The following is a 19,146-nucleotide window of genomic DNA, read 5'->3' as shown; positions in this document are numbered from 1 at the left end:
AGGACAGTGAATTTTCAGGGATTTGACTCCTGGCAGCACATGGAAGAGGCACTGCTCTAAGACACAAACATTTTCTCTGCTCTGCTGCCAGCTGAATAATTTAGTGATGGTCGAGTTGATTACTGGTGGATATTGGCTCTGGCTTTGCTGCCTGGGTGAGTGAGACACTCAGACATGCCAGAGGGCATTCAGCAGTTTCAAGGCTGTTTTGGGGATGTTCCCCCAGGCAGGGTCAGAGAACCTGGGAGGGAGGAGGGCTGGGAGCCTCAGCTGGGGCTGGAAATCACTTCAGCTAATTGCTGAAGAGGTGTAAAAGAAGATTTCAGGGTCTGTAACTTAGGGCTCTCTGGAGGTGGAGTAGGGGGTGGTCAATATCTCAGCCTTACACAGGAAGGAAGAAAAATATACTTTGTGCTGTGTGGTGTTTGTTGTAAACAACATCAAACCTCTTATGCAGGATTTTTTATACTGGGTTGTCTGCTTTGAATGTGGTAAATTTTCTTTTTTGTACTTTTGCTTTCAGCTGACTTTAATAAAAAGCATTTTTAAGGCAATTAAGAAACTTTAAGGTACTCCATCTGTAAAATAAAGTGATCCACAAAGCCAGGGAACTGGAACATGAAAAATAGCAGAATATTCCTGTGCTCAGCTAGCAGAAATTGGTAAGAGCTGGTAACTCCAGAGCTGGGGAGCAAAAAGCTTCCCTGATCACCTGGGTTAGCCCAGAGGCTTTTCTGGGGAGCTTCCTGAGGGCGGGATGCAGTTTGACAGAAGAATATTTAGATTCATTCTGTCAGTCCAGGTGAGTCATCCCTTGAATAAACCCCATCTGTTGAGGAAAGGCAAGGGAATAATCAGGAAAAGTGTGACTTGAAGCTGCAGCTGTTCAAGCCCCGGTGTTTGCCCCTGGAGCTGCGAGGGATAATTACCCTGTGAGGGCTAATTACCCTGTGAAGGCTCTGTGCTGCCAAAACCAGGCTGTTCCTGCTCCAAAGCCAAGCCTAGAGCTCAGCTTTGTGCCCTGCTGCAGTCTGGCAGCAGTGGGGACCTACCTGAGCCCGTGGGGCTCTGGGACTCCTGTGTCGCTGAGCAGGTTCTCCCTTGGCTGAGCTTTCATCCCAGCCTCCCCACTTCAGTTCTGTTTAAATCCAGGCAAAAATATCTTTATCAGGTATAGACAGACAGCACCTGAGTGATTGCTCAGACAGACATCCAGCGCAGCTCGGACTGAGTGTTCTGGTGAAATGTGCTCACCTTGTAACTACAAATGAGAAGGGGGATATTGGCCTCTGGGGAGGCTCCAGCAATATGTGGGCTGTAAGATGCTGCTGCTGCTGCTGCTGCTGTTAAATCCCCCACACAGTGAATGGAACACTGGGATGGAAAAGGGGAATGGCAGCCCTGAGTGTTGAATCGTGGCTCGGGTATCGCAGAGGGAGAGCCTGCGGTTGGGGGAGGCAAAAATGCAACCCCTCCTAAAGCCCTAAACCCTTGCCCACGTGCGTAAACCAGAAGGCATTTTTTTAATGGCAGGGTGGCAAATGCAGTTAGCTTGAGATTGTGAGGGATGGCTTTGACTCCTGCTTGGATAGTGCTGAAGTGGAGTTGGTGGATTCATCATCGTTCCAGGAGGATGCTGGCTCGCAGGAGCATGACAAACCCAAGCTGCTTCCTACACGAGTTGTCACAAAAGGGAATTAGGGCAGTAAGTTTTGCAAATCATGTCTTTGATGGGTCTTTGGCAAGGGTTTAGCTGATGGTGGGGCTTGCTTGCGTAGCAGGGCCTTGCTTGAAGGAGCTGCTGTCTTCCAGGAATGTAAATCAACCGTAAAATTGAGTCTAACAATATCCAAAAGCAGCAGGACCTGTCAGGATGGGCTTCAGGAGGATCCCGGCTGCTGCTGGGTGAAACCCCTGGCTTTTGGCTTCCTGTGTCACACACATCCAGGACCTCATGCATTCTTTATAACCTGTGCTGTGCTCTGTACACTGCAAACTCTCTTTTTTTTTTTGGTAACTTAATAAAATAATGAGAGTGAGAGAGTTAAGGTTTTAATATGTCATTCTGTGTTTTATTATTCCCTCTAAAATGAGCATGTATACTTTTTGAAAAACTTTGGTTTGCTTTGGCATGTGATTCACAGGAACATAGCTCTTTCTATCATTCTGACTTAAGTCATATATTTTTACACTAAACATCTTATTACCTTAGTTTTATTATTTCAGAATCAAAGGAGAGCTTGCAAATGTCTATGACTGCAGAGCCAAGGAATGTTAATGAATAGTGCCATTGAATTTTCAGGTTTTAGCTTTTCTGATCTTAGAGAATATAACTGTAAGCAAAAATATTATGCAAGCTGAATAAAATTTAAATAAATAAGGACCAGATGTAACTATAGGGGCCTATAAAATGTAATACAAATACTATCCACTTCCTTAAAATAAATCTGTATTTTAGTATGAAAAATTATATTCATATTGATATTGTGGATTAATCTTTTTTATGAAAGTTGGCAAGTGAACACCACCTCTTGCAAGGGCTTGTTCTTAAATGGGAAACAGACCCTTTGTTCTGACCTTGAGCAGGGCAGTCGCTGGGTCTCGTGCGACGTGAAGCATTTCTGCATTAACACGGTAATACATTTTTACATTCTGCAGCCTGTTTTACTGCAGTAGTGTTTGCTTTAGGATTTGGGGTGCCTGCTAATGGTTTGTGCACGCCAGCAATGGCAGAACCCTGCGGTGCCAGAAGGAGGCATTCGCACGAGACAAACCCCTCTGAGATGTCAAGTGATTTGCTTGGGCTTGACCTTCACCCTCCCTTGCTGGAAAGTTATCTTGGAGATTCCATTTGGATCTGCAAATGGAAGATCAGAGATCATAACATAACTGTTGTCATTTCCTCTGCCTGCAAGTAACCAGCAGCTGAGTTTATTTTAACTACTGAGAGGTTCCTGCGTAGGGTTAATTCTCCAGTGAAACTCACTGTGCAACCAGTTGATTTCTGCTTTTTTCTGGGAATCAGCCTGTAAAAAATGAAATTTTTACAATTCTGCTACTCTGGACAAAGTATTGAAGAAGTTGAAAAGGAAATAACTAACAGTATTGTGCTTGCCCTGGGAAAGAGATAAATCCCTGATCCTGCACTCAGCAAAACCCCTTGCAGTGTTATTACCCTTAATAATGCTAATTTAGTGTAACATTTGTAGCTGTGTAGGAAATCAGTTGGAAATGTGTAACGTTAGCTTGGGAAAACACAGCTTGTCAGCTAAATCAGAAAAACATCTTTTCCAGAGCGTGGTTTTATATGTAGTTTACTTTCTGTCTTCCTCAGGAAAAGTGCAGAAAGCTTCATTCCCTACACCAAAAATGTGGTTATGGTTGGAGGTAGGGTTCATTCCCCGTGGTTCTGTGCTGGTTATTGCAGTCCTCAGTGGGGAGTGGTTCACCTCCCTTCTGGCAGGTGCCTTTGGTCCTGTCCAGGTGGTGGCTGGAGCTCATGGACTGAGACAGCTCAACAAAGACAAGCCCAAAGTTCAGCTCAGTTCAAGCAGCAGGACTTGCAGATGTTCAGGGCTGTGCAGGAAGGCTCTTTACCACAATCTGGACCTTCTTCCTTGTCAAATCCAGCCAACACCAGGAACATGGAGATTTCTCTGCTCCACTTCTTCTGAAATCACCCCCTTTGCACCCTGGTCCACCTTTATCACAGGATGCAACTTCATCAAAACACCCTTGGCCCTTAATATTTGTGCCTCCTGCGTGTCTTCTGTCCTGTTCCTCCCTCACCCTCCATTCCCAGCATTCCCAGTAACAGCCTGGGGGCTGTTTTTCAGTGGCTTTTCAGTTGAAAGCTGCTTCTTGTCCTGCTGAACAGCAGCTGCACAGTAGGAAAGAAACACTGGGGAGACTGCCTCAGGAGCTGTAAACTTGTAGAAAACATGTGAGCAGCCCAAGCCTGAAGCCAGCAGCTTGTGAGGCTTTCTCACCGTGGTTTATGCTCCTGCAGGCTTTTAAGGATCACTTGGTCAGTGATTTTCCTGAAGAGGATGCTGACTTCACCACCTTCCTCCCAAAAGGCTCAGTCAGGGCAGTGCTCTGTGGTCCTTGCCCGGGGTCTCTGCCATACCAGTTCTTGACATTTAAGATACAAAGATTAAGCTGTCAAGCTGGCTGAATTTAATTCTCAGAGTTAACATGTCTGTTTGTGCCCTTTGCTGAGGGCTGAGTGTGATATTCTTCCCCTCACGGGTCTCTGCATCGTTACAAATCAAGCAGAAAAATATCCTCAGCCTGGGGGAGGAGCTGAGATCCAACTCCCTGGGAGTTCAGGGTTCTTCCCCTCCTCAGATGAAGGGCAATGCAGTGCAGACCATGCTGTGCACGTGGTGCCAGCTTTATTTTCCAGAGGTGGGTGCTAATTTCTGTCAGGCACCTTGCCCTCTCTGTTTATTGTTCACTCTGCACCAGCTTCACTCTTGGAGGTGTTGACCAAGAGGCTCCATGAGCTTCTCCTGCTTCTCTGCCTTTGCTTGCACAGCCAAACCCTCACTTTCTCCCTCCTGTGCCTTCCCTTTGCCCCACAGATGTGCAGGCACAGTGACATTCTCGGTGACAGCAATATTCTGCTGGTGAGGGCTGTGGCTGTCCCACAGCTCCAGCCTGAACCCGACTAAATACCTTCTCTTTGTGGCAGGTCTGGTGACCATTTCTGCTTCTTAACAGGTTTGGGGCACATCGTATCCCAGCCAGCTCTGCTTTTGCAATATTTGGGAGCCATTCTGGCTTGCAGGTGATTTTTGTGGCCATGCAGTGCTGTGTCAGATATTCAGTTCATTTCCTTGGGCTGCAGGCCCTTCAGCACCAACATTTTTGAGCCCAGGATGGCAATCTCAGCAGTAGCAGGGAAATTCCCTTCACATCTGTCTTTTTTTCAGTGTTTTCATGGTTGGACAGTCTCAGTTTACCCCTGCCAGAGTGGACTTTGTTTAGCATGGAGGAACACAGTTTGCGTGGCCCGGCTCGTATTCCGCATCCTTCCGTCCCGGGCAAGAGCTGCTCAGCTCTCCATTAACCCCCATCTGTGTAATGGTCCCAGACTGTTCTCTGTCAAAATATACAAAGATTAAAGCCCCAGTTTGTTGAATGGATTTGTAAACTTTATGAAGTATGTGCTTTCAGCAGCTGGGTATCTTTTTTTAAACAAGTGTGTTCTTGATACGGGAGTGTTTTTATTTCCCCTCCTGCACGAACAGTTTTTGTGACTCTGCCAAGCTCCACCATGGAGAGCCATAATCTGTATGAAACTGGTGGTGAAAGGAGGTGGGGAGGGATGGGAAAATCTGTCCAGAGCCACCATGAATTCACAGCCTCTAGCTGAACATTGACACCACTTTTTCTTCATCCCTCTTGATTGATTGATTTTGAGCTACGTAGGTTTTGGTATCAAGCACACATTTAATTTGAACAGGAGCTGCAGATGTCCAGAAACCAAAAGCTATCCTTTAAATAAATGTATTGTTTTAGTCATAATAGATTCTGGGGTTTTTTTTCTGAGGGACTGAGAGGGGTGTTCCAGCTTCAATCCATGCCTGTTGATAGAGTCATTACAGTTTGGAGCTTGGTTAGATGGCTGGAGTATGACATTTCATCACTGCATAAACTCCTTTAAAATATTGATATGATTAAAAATGTTCGCTAGCATCAGTAGTTTGGTTTTAGTGATTTGTCATGGATGATCAAAACTAACAAAGTCTCATCCAGATCCCACTAGATCCAGTGGAAAAAAAATTACTTCTGGGTTAAGGACTTTGAGCTGATCCCAGGAGTATCAGAGGAAAGTGATGTTTGCCATGATTCATAAGCTAAGGAAAACTAAAACTGACATTTATGCCTATGGACTATTTAGAAATCTTTACAGTGCATCATGGACACGTTGCTCTGTTCTGTTTTTAATCGATTTGATAAGCCTGGTTCAGCTACACTATTTAAAAAAAAACCCTGCCTAAGAAAAACAGTGTTTTGGCAGATCAACGAGATGTTTCCTTCTGCAGGGTAGGCACGGAGCGAGCAGGAATGTACCTTTTCATGCCATGTGTATTTTTAGTCCTGGGTCTGGCTTCTCACACATGCAGGAACCACAGTGTAGCACTCAAGTGTTGCCTTTTCAAATAGATGATGCAGATGATCCAGACTGATAACACTCTGGTGGTTCCTGGGTCTGAGCCTTCGGTATGTGCAGTTTTACATTTAATAAAGCAGTGCTGGGAAAAGCTGCTAACTCCAGGTTGGTGGATGCTTTAAAAGCAACCACAGATGGAAAACAAACTCAGAGAAATGTGATTGAAAGGTCCTTGCTCAGAGGTTAGGAAATATGAGATTAAATCCAGTCTGAAAAGGTTTAATTTGACCATCCTGTGTACGTGCCCAGTGTGCTATTCCATGGTCACACCCCCAGTTTGCTACCAAACCTCCTGGTCATCCACTGCCCTGGTGTGTCCCAGGTGAATGATGTGCCTGAACAAGCTGGTCAGTATTTTGTGTTCTCTCATTGGCCACTTCTCCCAGCCTAAAGTCTCTTGCATTCCTTTGGAGTAACACCATCGTTTGTAAAACAAAGGTGAAAAATACCTCAACCCCAAACCAACCAACCAAAACCCCACAACAACCCAAACCCCACAACAGGGAGAAGAGAGATGGACGTGCCTGTGTTGCTCTATTCTGTTAGTATTTGTTGCTTCACTTACTGGAAAAAAAGACAAACCCTGCAGTTGCCAGGGGTGTGTGTGTATATATATCTATATTTTATTTTATTTTTTTAATCAAACCACCCTTTTGATTTTCTTAGTTACTTGGTACAGAGCTCATAGTGTTTCCCCTTCATTTATGCAGATTGAAATCTCTTTTTCCCCCATCTGGAACTCTTGTGTCAGCTGTAATCCGTTTGTGGTTGCAATCCTCCTGGCTTTTTTCAGGGACTGGTGTCCGTGGATCAGAGGGAACCTGTGGCACTGGTGCTGTGCTCCAGCAAGTCCCCATCATTAAATAAGCTGTAGTGGAATAAAAGGGAACTGTGATCTGAGTGTCGTGATCTGAGCATTACCTGAAGGGCATTGGAGTTTTGTTTTGTTTTTTTGGTTTTGTGCTGGGAAAGGATCTTGGGGCACCACGGGTGGGGGGTGAATTGGTGATGAGAGTTGTACCCAAGAGTGTTCTCCAAACTTGGGAGAACTCCAAACTTTTCCCACCCAGCAGCAATTCCCTGCCCCTGCTCCATCCCCCAGCAGGGCTCCTATGCTCCAACCTCACCAGTTTTTCTTGGGAGCTCTGTGGGAAAGCTCCTCTTTGGCTTGTACCTGTTGGCGAGGGGCTCCACAGCAGCAGTTCTGCAGGGGGTGTTTGAGATTGGGTTATCCAGGACCTTCGTGTGGAATTAAAGATCACCACGTGTTTGCCCAGAGCCAGTGCTGGAGGCTCAGCTCTGAGGCTGAGGGTTTGCTGCTGCTGCTGAGGAGAGGAGCAGGTTTGGCACACAAAAAGGAGCATCCTGCAAGCTGAAGCACTGGAACAGGATGCTCACCTATAATTTTTTTAAGGAAAAATAAAAAAAAAATTTAAAAAAAACCCAAACAAACCAGAACAATGCAAAGGGAAAGCACCAGCAAGAGAACAGTATGTTCTTTGTAATGCTTTTTCTTTGGGGACATCTATTGCTGGCAGTAAGATTAAATCACTGAAACCTTCCCTGAAGCTACATCTGCCACTGCCTACATTTTCCAACCTCAGTAATAAACTAACATTTGCCATTGTTCCTTTCTTCTGGATTTCATTTCTTACAGATTTAACCAGTGCTGTTTACCACAAGGCATTCAGCTCTTGCTTAAAGCTGAGGTCTATGCCAAGTCCCTAAAAATATTCATTGCTCCAAAGAATCTGGTTTTAAATAATATCATTAAAAGTAGACTATATTAATACTACAGTTCACACTGAGTTCATGTGCTGCTGATGCCAATGCATAAAAATGATGGAAGAAGCTCTAGACAAGACTACCCTGAAGTGGGGAACAAAATCCTTTGTACCTTTACACCAGCTTTTCATTACAGGAGTCACTTTCTTAACCCAAAATACTGAAAATTTGAAAAAATCTGTGTTACAGTCTTGCTTCTCCTGACTTGGAGTGCTTGTTTTTGACTGTGAAGCTGGTGGGGAGTGTGGGGTGGGTCACGGTGGCCAGTTTGGGGGTGTTTGGGAAGCAGGGTTCATGCCTCTGCCTTCTTCCCACAGGACGCCATAGTGATCCATGAAGTCTATGAAGAAGGGGCAGCAGCCCGAGATGGCAGACTGTGGGCTGGTGATCAGATTCTAGAGGTAAATGACATTCTCTGTGTCTGTGTTTGGTTGTGGAGACTTGTTTTCAGTTCAACAGAGGTCCCTCGTAGGTTGAATAGGTTCCATTCTCAAGGCTTCCCTTCTGTCCCTGAGAACGTCCTGAAAAATTCATATTTCCTTATATATTCATATAAACTGAAGGTACAAATTGAGAATACATTAAATTTAATTGAGCAAGGCAGTTCTTGAATTACATAGTTCAGCTGTCATGTCCAATAGCTTGGAATTATTCATCTCTTTAATCTTTCATTCGGAGGCCTGCGCTTCCAGCACCGCTCCCGTATCTCTGCCCTGCCTGAAATCCCAATATTGAGCTGGGAAAAGGTGGGGTGAGGAGGAGAAGGTGGCTGTAGCATCCCTGCCAGTATCCCTGTTAGCATCACCCCACAGCATTCCCTGTGAGCATCCCTCCCAGCATCCCTGCATCCCTCCCAGCTCCCCCAGGCCACGCTTCACGCAGCTGGGGAGTGGCTGCTGGGAAGAAATGTGATGTTTTTCCCCCAGACGAGCAGGGAAAAGGTGGAGGGAAAGGGTTAAGAGAGAAGTGTTGGTCTGCAAATGAAACTTGCGTCAGGCAGGGGTTCAGTGCAGCTGCTTTGCAGCTCTGCTGTCAGCTCAGGACAAATTCCCAGCATGGCCATTAAGGCCTCGGTGTGTAGGGTTAGGAAAATAGCCAGGGGTACTTGGGGACTTGTCTTTACAGCTCTTGCACTGCAAATATTTTTGTTAGCGTTGAGGCTGAATGTTGTTTTGGTTTTATAAATAACGGGGTATTAACAGAGCACGATAATTAGGGGGTAAGAATGGAGCAGGTTAATTAATTCTTCTCTGGCCAAACAGGAAAGTGCTAATGTTTGTGAGCCATAATATTGTTATTATTTCAGCTTTTAAAAGCTGTATTAATCAAAAAGATGACTGAATTAGTTTCAGATTAGTGTGATAAAGCACACGTAGATGCCTGTGTCCAGGAAAGAATGTCAATGCACTTATAAATAAATGTGTGCAGAGTTGGTACAAAAGAATGTAGGGAATAAAGATTAGCCTTAATTATCTTAATGTAAAATTAGATATGATTGTAGTTTTGCATATCTAGAAATTCTGAGAAATATTTTCATGGCCTTAAAACTTATGGAAGTATGGAAGTAGATCAACATTTGTGGTTATTCCGTTACAGTTCACACTGCTTCCTAAAGAGACTTCAAAAATGTCTAAGTATTGATATGTTTTGGTATGAAGAAATAAAAGATTATTTAGTTGACAGAATATTGGCAAACACCTTAAAGGTCACTTGTGGATCAGGCTTGGCAAAATCAGATTAAGTTTCACATTCCAGCGGGGGTTTTTTTAATGGAACATTTAAGCAGAACTTCTTGTACTGTCTGACATTACTAAAATGCTGAAACCTCCTCAGGTTTTGGTTAGAGAGGTGTTAGCTGGCTGCTCCAGCAGCGGTCTGGTGTGCCATCTATTGGGAAAAAAGGAAAATCACCATTGAATACATCCTGCCTGGGATTCTCCGTGGCCATTTACTTGCTGGGATTCTCTGTGGCCATATATTTGCTGGTGCTTCTGATTCCCTCTGTTTTCATCTTGATGTTACAGAGTTGAGGGAGAAGGGATCTGAGTCGGAGGTACGCAGGGAGCTCAAAGGAGCACGTCCCACATTGTGTAGCTGGAGAAAGAAGCATTGCTTGGGGTTCCAAAGGCTTGAGGTTAAAAAGAAGGGAAGAACACCCAAAACTTCCAAGCCTAAATGTTCTGATTGCTGGGATTTACTGCAGGCAGTGGCACAAAGCTCCGAGCTCACACCCCACAGGAAACCCAGGATCTCCCTCTGGGAATGGGAAAGCTCAATTAGAGCACCAAGGGGTGTCAAATTGACAAATGTGTGCTGTCACCCAGGGGCAGGGTGTGATGAGAAGATCATTTATCCGTGTCATTTGGAAAGCAAACACTGATTATTGCAGGTGAACGGGATCGATCTGCGCAGCGCCAGCCACGAGGAAGCCATCACCGCGCTCCGGCAGACGCCCCAGAAGGTGCAGCTGGTGGTCTACAGGAATGAGGCACACTACAAGGATGAGGAAAACCTGGAGATTTTCTCTGTGGATATCCAAAAGAAAACGGGCAGAGGACTGGGGCTCAGCATAGCTGGGAAACGGTAAGAGTGTCTCTGATCTGACAGCGCTTCCAATGGGAAATGTTTGGGATTTTGATGTGTGAATGACTGTAGCCAATAAATGAAGTGTGGAATAAAGGGGAAGCTCCATAAGGAGCAGAATTTTATATGTAAATATCTCCCAGGATGGAATGGGTCCATGGTTCTGGCTCCTCTGTCAGAACAGAGCTGAGAAGTGGAGGCTGTTCCTGCCCAGGAGAGTTCTGGGCACAGAGAGGGAATCCCATGCAGAACTGAGGGCTCACTCTTCTGTGGCATCAGGGTAGCTGTGTTCCAGGGCTTTGGAGGCCCTAACCATGGCTTTTCTGGTTTCTGAACTGGGGGATAAACCTACCCTACCTCTTTGCAGAAGGATTTGTGAGTTAGATTGAGCTCGTGCTCGGTTCAAAGGGAACGAGGCCAGTGGAGGCTGAGTTAGACCCAAACCCTGAGCAGCTCAGGGGACTGTGGCACACTGCAGAGAGCAGTTTGCAGAGCAGAACCTGAGATACAGAACCACTGAGACTGGAAAAGCCCTCCAAGGTCATCGAGTCCAACCTTTGACCCGTGTCACCCATCCAGAGCTCTGAGTGCCACCTCCAGGAATTCCCTGGTCACCTGCAGGGATGGGGACTCCAAACCTCCCTGGGCAGCCCCTGCCAATGTCTGACCACCCTTTGCATGAATAAATTCTTCCTGATAGCCAACCCAAACCTCCCCTGAGGCCGTTTCCTCTTGTCCTGTCCTGGCTCCACGCTCGTGTCAGGGAATTGTGGAGAGGAATACAGTGGGAAGTAACAGCAGCCTAATGAAATGTGACTTTTTCCTGATACATCTCTAAACCACTGCTATTAGATCACTCAAACCAGAGCACTGATAGTTTTAATCTTCCTTTGCTAAAAGAGATTTATGGCATGACACTTGTTCAGCGTTGGAGTTGCCATCCTGCATTGCCAAAAATAATTTACTTTTGCAATCACAAAGCACCGTGTCGTTATCCTGACTGCCTATGGTCAGCAGAGTTTCTGCAGCAGTTTTTGGGTGGCAGTGCTTAACCCAGGTGTTGTGAGCAGATTGTGGGGTGGGCAATTAATTTAGATTATGTAAATTACCCTGCAGATGTTAATCACAGCCCTCCTCCCTTTGCTTCTGTGCTGAACTTCCTGTGCTACTCCTGAATCTTTCAGGGTGGGGATCCCCTCCTTAGAAGGAGCCCAATTGCTGCAGTTTGTTAAATGATACCCAGGTATAATTGAGGGTGGGAGGCATTGTGTCCTTCAGGTGAAGGATAAAAAAATGCCAGATCTTGGCATTGCAGCTGGCCCCAGCTCACACCATGGAATCACAGAATCCTTTAGGGTGGAAAAGCCCACCAAGATCACTGAGCCCAACCTTTAACCTAACCCTGCCAGGTCCACCACTGACCCACGTCCCATCAGGAGATAGTTTAACTCCATTATAGACCAAACTTCAGGCTTCCATTCATATAAATGGTGTTTTCCATAAATCTTTATGTATCCTGCAGTCAGAACTAGCAGTTCAAGGGGAAAGACAGCATTAAATATTAGCAAAACATGCTGTGGTTTTAAAACTCATCGATTTTTTACACAGCTGAATGGGGTGTAAAACTGGTTCTTCCTCTGCTCACAGGTTTCTTTTAACGTCTCTTAAATGCAAGTAATCTAAATTGGTCTCCCAAAGAATATTGGATTGTGTAATTAGCCATATGCTTCTTGCATTGTTAGAAATGGAAGTGGAGTGTTTATCTCTGACATTGTTAAAGGAGGAGCTGCAGACCTAGATGGAAGATTAATTCAAGGAGATCAGATTTTGTCTGTAAATGGGGAGGATATGAGAAATGCCTCACAAGAGACTGTTGCCACTATACTTAAGGTGAGTACAGAACACATTCTGAGATACTGAATTGCAGTTACTGACTCTGTGCAAGGTAATTATCCTGAAGTGCTATTTACCATACACAGGACAGCTCCAGCTGATTACCAAGACAAGAATTTCATTTGAAATAACTGGGAGGTTCATTTAAAGTCACTTCTCTGTGTATTTCTAGGAATTGGATGATATGAAGCAGGAACACAAAGGCACATTTAGTATTTAGGCATTTATTTGAAAATGCAATTGTGTATCTCATGTGTTAGAAAAACACTTGGAAACAGGAGAGGCGACACAAACCAGAGCTGAAATAAATCTTTGGCTTTGCTGTACTGACCTGCAGGGATAAAATGACAGCTTAAATCTGTTCCTGCACAGCTTCCCATCCTCCAGGAGTGATTTTATGCTGAAATTCTGGGAGAATTTCACTTTTTCCGTGGGCTGGGGCAGAGGGAGGGATGGGATGGCCACGAGTGCCATCAGTGGATGCTGAAGACCCATTTCTATTCCAAACTGCATCTGCTCCCAGGGCTTTCCCCCTGCCATGCCCACCACTGTTTCTGCACATGATTTCTTTCATTCTTCAGGGGAAAGGCTAATTATTTCCTTGCTTTTTCCATTCAGGGTTGGTGCCTTGCCAAAAGTTTACCTATTTAAGAATTGGGAACCGGTGGTGCGAGGGTATTTTGTTAAGTTGGATCCATATGGGTTAAATTCACCCTTTTCTGCAGATTTTGCCTCTGAAGGGTTTTTCAAATGTCTGCTAAAGAGTTTGGGACTTTCTGTTTCTTTTTCCTGAGTAAATTGGCCATCAGTTTGCAAGGGGGACATTCATACTAAATTCAGCAACCAGGAGGAACCTTCAGGACAAGCCTAAATCCACTTTTTGTATTGTCTAAATACAAGTGTTCATGTTTTGAACATTCCTTGTGGCTTTCTTCACGGACTTGTGGTGCTGAATATAAACATGATTCTCTCCAGGAGAGCATGAAATATTGTATGTCTACTTAAATTGTACATTGGGGGTTGTTTTTTGTTTTTTTTTCTTTTTCTCCAAGTGTGCCCAAGGCCTGGTGCATCTTGAGCTTGGGAGATTGCGAGCTGGGTCATGGCTGTCATCACGGAAAACATCCCAAAACAGCCAGGTTAGTGACAAATTCCTCTGTTTAAACTGGAGCTGTGAAGGGCAGAGCACGGGGATGGTGCACAGATGTGCACATGGAGCTCATCCTCCCACAGACACTGCTGAGGGTGGGGAACAAAACATTTTATCCCCTAATTTTCCATGCTGAAATGCTGATGGAGCAGAAGAGCTGGTTAATGTATTTATTGCTGAAGGAGTGTCTTCCCAAGACACACCAAAAATCTGTAATATCTTTCTCAAGTGATGATGCCCAGAAATTTTTGGTTTGAAGACTTGCAAAAACTGCTTGGATGTATTTTCTGCAGCTGTTTTGTCTATCAAAACGAGCTAATGAAACCAAACTGCATCTCTGCCTATCTTCCAGCAGAACCACAGGAGAGCTGCTTTCCTCTCCAAGAAAACACAGAGCAATTTCCTGCTTCACTTGCTTTTTACCTGAAGCGAGGACAACAATTCATTTTTCAATCAGAGCAGGGCCTTTCCCCTCTCCCTGTGCCCCCCGGTCTGCTCAGACACCAGTTCTTGGTGTTAAACCTGGAGGATTGCAGGGGGAGAGAAACGAGGCACGGTGGCTTAGAAAACTTCTTCTGAATGGGCTTTCCTTCTGAAAATCCACTGCTTTGCCATTCTAAGGTGCCAGTGTCTCTGAAAGAGGGGATCACAGCAGGGTGAGGCTGTGGGGGGCTTTGGCCCCTTTCTGCCGTGGGGAAGCTGCACATGAGGGGATCCAGCACTGCTAAAAGAAGGATTTGTTTTTTGGAAACAGGGAGGAGGAGCCACGGGAGGCTTAGGGGAGATGTGAGTTAAAGCAGGAGTGTTTTTAAGGAGGTCTGTAAGGGGTCTGTCCGTGAACAGCCCCAAAAAGGTGCCAAAATTATCACAGCATGGTGTGATTTCTTCACTTCCTGAGGGTCAGCAGTGGCCCTGGCTGGCTGGAGGTGGTGAGGTGCCAGGAAGGGCTAAAGCCATGTGGGAACAGCTGGGCTAAGCCCAGCTTTAAAAAATACTGGCTTTGGAGAAACATCTGCAGTGCATGCAGCAGGCAAGGGGAGGTGAAGTAACAGGGGGAAATTGCACTGATTGCATTAAGTCAGCAGTCAGCTATTAGATTTTGTTTTGGCCATTGTATCAACATGAAGCCTTAGCAAGAGCAAGGTAATCAAAAAGTGACAGCTAAAAATTACCCTCCTGGTTTTACCACGTAAATCTCAAGCTGAAAGGGAAGCAAAATGCCATAATATCTACATGGGTCTAGGTAAAAATTCAGATCCAATGACATCATCTCCCTTTTTTTTTTGTACCATAAGAGGCTTTTGCAGGAACCTGGTAAATCCTGCCTTTCTTTTAACACAAGAAATCCTAATCTCCTTGATGCAGAGTCGTTTGAGAGCCTTCATCTCCCTGCTCTGAAGTGACTTGGTGATTTTGAAAACTGAATAAATGTTTCTCACCAAAACCCTTCCAAGAGTTATAAAAATCTTGGCAGATGATGCAGCAAGCCAGCTTGAGTGATTTGCACAACTGCAAGTGCTGCTTTAGAAGGTGCTGGCCAAGAGCATCCAGACCTTTTGTCCTCACTTGGCTTTTTTCTGGGTCCACTGCATCCCTTGAGCAGTGGAACTCGAAACAGGGGTTTCTTTCACATGCATTGCAAATGTGGTTAACTGGGCCATGAATTGGCACCCAGGGGTGGGAACTGTGCTGTGCCTGGTGTTTGTCACTGACAGCTGCACACTGGCCAGTGGCATAAATGTGTCAGGGCTTTTGAGTCACCAGCTGATGGGTTTGGGGGAAGAAATCTCTGCTGTGTGTGGACAAGGATGGAGCAGATCTTTGTTTTGGACAAGGCAGCTCAGTTGGAAAGGTCTGGCCCTTGGTGGAACCTGTTCAGATGCACTTCCTAAATTGATGGTTGGGTTTCCTCGAGGGACAGAGCCTGAAGATGATTCCTCAGGTTTTGGGTTTTCTATTCTCAGGTTCTGAGCTGCTTCAGTGTGTGGGTCTGAGCTTCACATTAGGGATGGTGAGCTCTGCACAGAGCAGGGACACAAAACAATTCCTGCTCCAGCTGGGCACCAAGGACAAATGATCCAAAGCTCAGCCCAGGAGCACAAACAGCGTGGGCTGAGAGAGGAAAACAAGCAGGGTGGGAGTGCCTGGGCTAAAGCTGGAACGGGACAATGAACTGCAAGGTGCAAATGGAGCAGAGCTGAGCCAAGGCAGAGACCCCGGGAGCGCTCGTGCATTTTGGGACCATTTGGGTTCATCTTGGGGGCAGCCCTGGCTGGGCTCTGGTGCTGCCCAAGGTGGATCCATGGAGGAGATGCTTTGAATAAATCCCTGCTTTATCCTGTGACTCTGCCCAGCCCCTGCTCCAGGGCAGCCTGCACGAGGCATCAAAGATAAAAGCCAGAAAAGGAGAGAGGGAAAAGCAGGGCAATGGGGAGGGCAGCAGGAGTGAGCTTCTCCCTTTGGAGTCTCTCCTGTGTCAGCTCCCATGTTCTTCTGGAAATGAGAAGAGGTTCTTGGGCAGATAGAAGGAGCAGGGGCAATTGCAGTGTATTCAGCTGAAACAGCAAAGATTCCTGCCAGGTGACAGGATGGGTGTCCCTGTTACTCCCCCTCATGTGAGAGAGCAGCTCTTTGTCCTCCTGGGTGCTCGTGCATGCAGAGGCACCACAGGGAAGGTGCCCATCATCTCCCCTTCTCCTGAGGTGTGGAGACACCCTGGCAGCAGCTGAGAGAAGGGAGCACTGTCTAAAGCTGACCTGAGCAACACTTAAGTGTGGAATAAGAGTCTGTAGTACTGTGAGCAGCACCACAGGATCACTGAGGTTGGACAATCCCTCTGAGACCATCAAATCCAACCATCCCCCAGCACTGCCAAGCCCACCACTATTTCCTGTCCTGAGTGCCACGTCCACACATCTGTTAAATCCCTGCAGGGCTGGTGACTTCACCTCCACAGGGAGATTTTGGTCGGTTTCCCCTCCCAGAGGGGTTTGCACTTGCGTGGCCAATGTGGCATTTCCAGTGTGGCTGGCACAGAGCGCAGCTGCACCCATCTGTCGCAAGGTCTGGTTTAAAGTTCACTTTTGGGTTTGACTCATGGGGTTTTTTTCTCTATTTTCACCCTCAGGCGAGCCAGCAGAGTGTCCACAGCCACTTCCACCCCGCGCTCGCTCCCGTCCTCTCCACCTTGCAGAACTTTGTCAGCACTAAAAGATCCTCAGCAGACACATCCCAGAGAAGCTCAGGTACAAACTGGGCAGCTGTCAAAAGAGCTGAGTGTGATTTGCTTTGCATCCTGCTGCTTTGGAAGCCAAACTGAGCACTCAAATCTGCCTTTCCTGCCCTGCCTCCCCGAGGACGCCCCACGGATGTTTTTAAGACCCAAACACTTCCCAGAAGATGACATTATTTTTATGTCTGCTGGAGGAGGAATGGCCCCTCTATTTTAAGTGCAGAATTCCTGTGCCCTGCTATTCCCCTTGTCAGAGCCTTAGCACAGGCATGGTTCTCACATTAGGAACGGTTTTCTCAGGGAATAAAGCTGCCACCACTTCATTTATATCTTTGTTGCTCTTGAGTGCATAAAGGGGTGTTTCGTAATGAGAAAGTCACAATGCCCAGTTTGCAGGTTTAGAGATTGTTAAAAATCCACAAGCTGCAGCAGCCTGGGGAGAGTGGCTCCAGGATTTGGGAATCTTTGCTCACATCTGACCGTGGGCAGGAGGAGAAGACATTTCTTCTGCTGGTTTGCAGGCACTGTAGGAGCCTGGTGGCTTTTGGGCATCCTTCCTTGTACTGTCAGGGCAGGCCCTGCAGCACTGGGCATTTCCTGACCCTGATCTGGGGTCCCCAGGCCTGGGCTTGCCATGCCACAGACCTCAGCTGTCCTGGTCCTCCTGCCCAGGCACTCCTGCATGGATGTGGGGAGTGCTGGTTTGGGAGGAGATAAGAATCCTGGATTTTTGGAAGAAATTTACTCTGCCAGCCTTCCAGTTTCATTAAAGCTGATACAATTAGGGGTGGGTGTAGCAGAGCTCAGGACCTGGCTACACCATCAGCTTGTTGGGCTGAAAAAGTTGCAGTTTGAATTCAACTCTGAAGTCTCTCTTTGCCTTTTTCCTTTACTTTCCATTCTCCTCTCCTCTCTTCTTTTCCCACTTTCCCCCTTCTCTTTTCCCTGTTCCTTTTTTCCTCTTCCCCCTTTCCTTTTTTCCTTTCCCTCTCACCTTTATTACCTTCCCTTTTTCCTTCCCCTCATCCTTATTCCCTTCCCCTTTTCTTTCCCCTTTTCCTTCCCCTTTTCTTTCCCCTTTTCCTTCTCCTTTTCTTTCCCCTTTTCCTTCCCCTTTTCCTTCCCCTTTTCTTTCCATTTTCCCTCCCCTTTCCCAGTATTTTGAGTACTTCTCCACACCCTTTCAGTGGATACACACCAGCCTGACTTCCTGCCTGTCCATTATTTACCAGCACAGCACAAAGGGGAAGAGGAGCTCCCTGGAACTGCCCCATTCCCAGAGCCCTTTGTGCAAGGACGCTGTGATTTAGGAATAATAATCCAGTCTTTAATTGAGTGGAGGCACAATAGGGCTGTTCTCCAGGCTGGCAGAGTGCTGCAGTTCCACAGATTGTGCCTGGGCTACAATGGGAGTCAGGGTGACACCGGGAGCCGGAGGGATTACACCTCATTCACCCTTCCTCCTCCTCCTCCTCCTCCTCCTCCTCACGTGGGCAGCACTGCCTGCCTTGGCACAGGAAGGCTCCACTCCTGCCTGGTGATAACTCTGCCTATGCAGCAAGGGACCGTTGTCACCTGACAGTGTTATCTCTTAATTATATTATCTCTTAATTACAGAAGCTAATTGTTTGTTTCTTTATTAGTAGGAGCCGATATGGGCCCCAGGACTGTGGAGATAACAAGGGTCAGTGAGTTGTTTTCTACCCGTTCATAAAGCCAACTCCTTGCCCTGAAGTTGTTCATTTTTGCAGCATTTCTCTCGAGTCAAGCTGCATGATTTGTGTTTGCACCCGGGGGCTGGATGTGTGCCTGTGCTTTGGCTGAGGAGATGTGTGTGTCAAACCCATTTTCTCCTGTTCCACCAATCCAAGCAGTCACTTTTTGCCATGCCCTGCACTCTGCCAGTTGCCCCTGCTGCAGATGTTTGGTTTTGCTGTGTTCCAGGGCCCATATGATGCCCTGGGTGTCAGCATAGCAGGAGGCAAGGGCAGTCCCTTGGGAGACATTCCCATCTTCATCGCCATGATCCAGGCCAGTGGAGTGGCTGCTCGGACACAGAGGCTCAGGGTGAGTACAGGGGCCCTGTTATTTCCTAATATTAGGCCCCTGATATTTCCTGTTTCATCTCCCACGTGGCCCTTGAAGCCTCAAAAACTTCTGCATCTGCTGTCACTGATGTTCTCTCACAGACTGCTCTGCCTCTATTTATATAAAAGCAAAACAAAACCACCCCAAAAAACAAACCTACCCTTCTCTTCCCATCTTGGCAATTGCTGCCCGTATTGGAAAAGTGATGTAAAGAGAAAGAGCTTAAATGCATTT

The 19,146-nt window shown here is 46.4% G+C and overlaps 1 protein-coding gene across 7 annotated transcripts in view; it reads left to right on the top strand.

Annotated features, from left to right (window-relative positions):
• The window catches only part of PATJ (PATJ crumbs cell polarity complex component), a 141,301-nt gene that overhangs the window by 111,885 nt on the left and 10,270 nt on the right, over positions 1–19,146 (top strand). For 4 of the 7 annotated variants that reach the window (XM_038143825.1, XM_038143821.1, XM_038143822.1 and 1 more), the window contains exons 34-40: positions 8,284–8,367; positions 10,356–10,549; positions 12,292–12,439; positions 13,495–13,581; positions 16,720–16,837; positions 18,468–18,508; positions 18,769–18,891. In XM_038143825.1, coding sequence (XP_037999753.1) covers positions 8,284–8,367; positions 10,356–10,549; positions 12,292–12,439; positions 13,495–13,581; positions 16,720–16,837; positions 18,468–18,508; positions 18,769–18,891 — 795 coding nt within the window. Of the gene's footprint in view, positions 1–8,283; positions 8,368–10,355; positions 10,554–12,291; positions 12,440–13,494; positions 13,582–16,719; positions 16,838–18,467; positions 18,509–18,768; positions 18,892–19,146 lie in introns of those variants that run through there. The other 3 variants (XM_038143824.1, XR_005257687.1, XM_038143826.1) reach the window with 3 other exon arrangements.

Source organism: Motacilla alba, chromosome 8, assembly GCF_015832195.1.
Source record: "Motacilla alba alba isolate MOTALB_02 chromosome 8, Motacilla_alba_V1.0_pri, whole genome shotgun sequence".
Taxonomy (NCBI): domain Eukaryota; kingdom Metazoa; phylum Chordata; class Aves; order Passeriformes; family Motacillidae; genus Motacilla; species Motacilla alba.
Note: the sequence above shows the minus strand (reverse complement) of the source record. Positions and strands in the feature narration are given on the sequence as shown.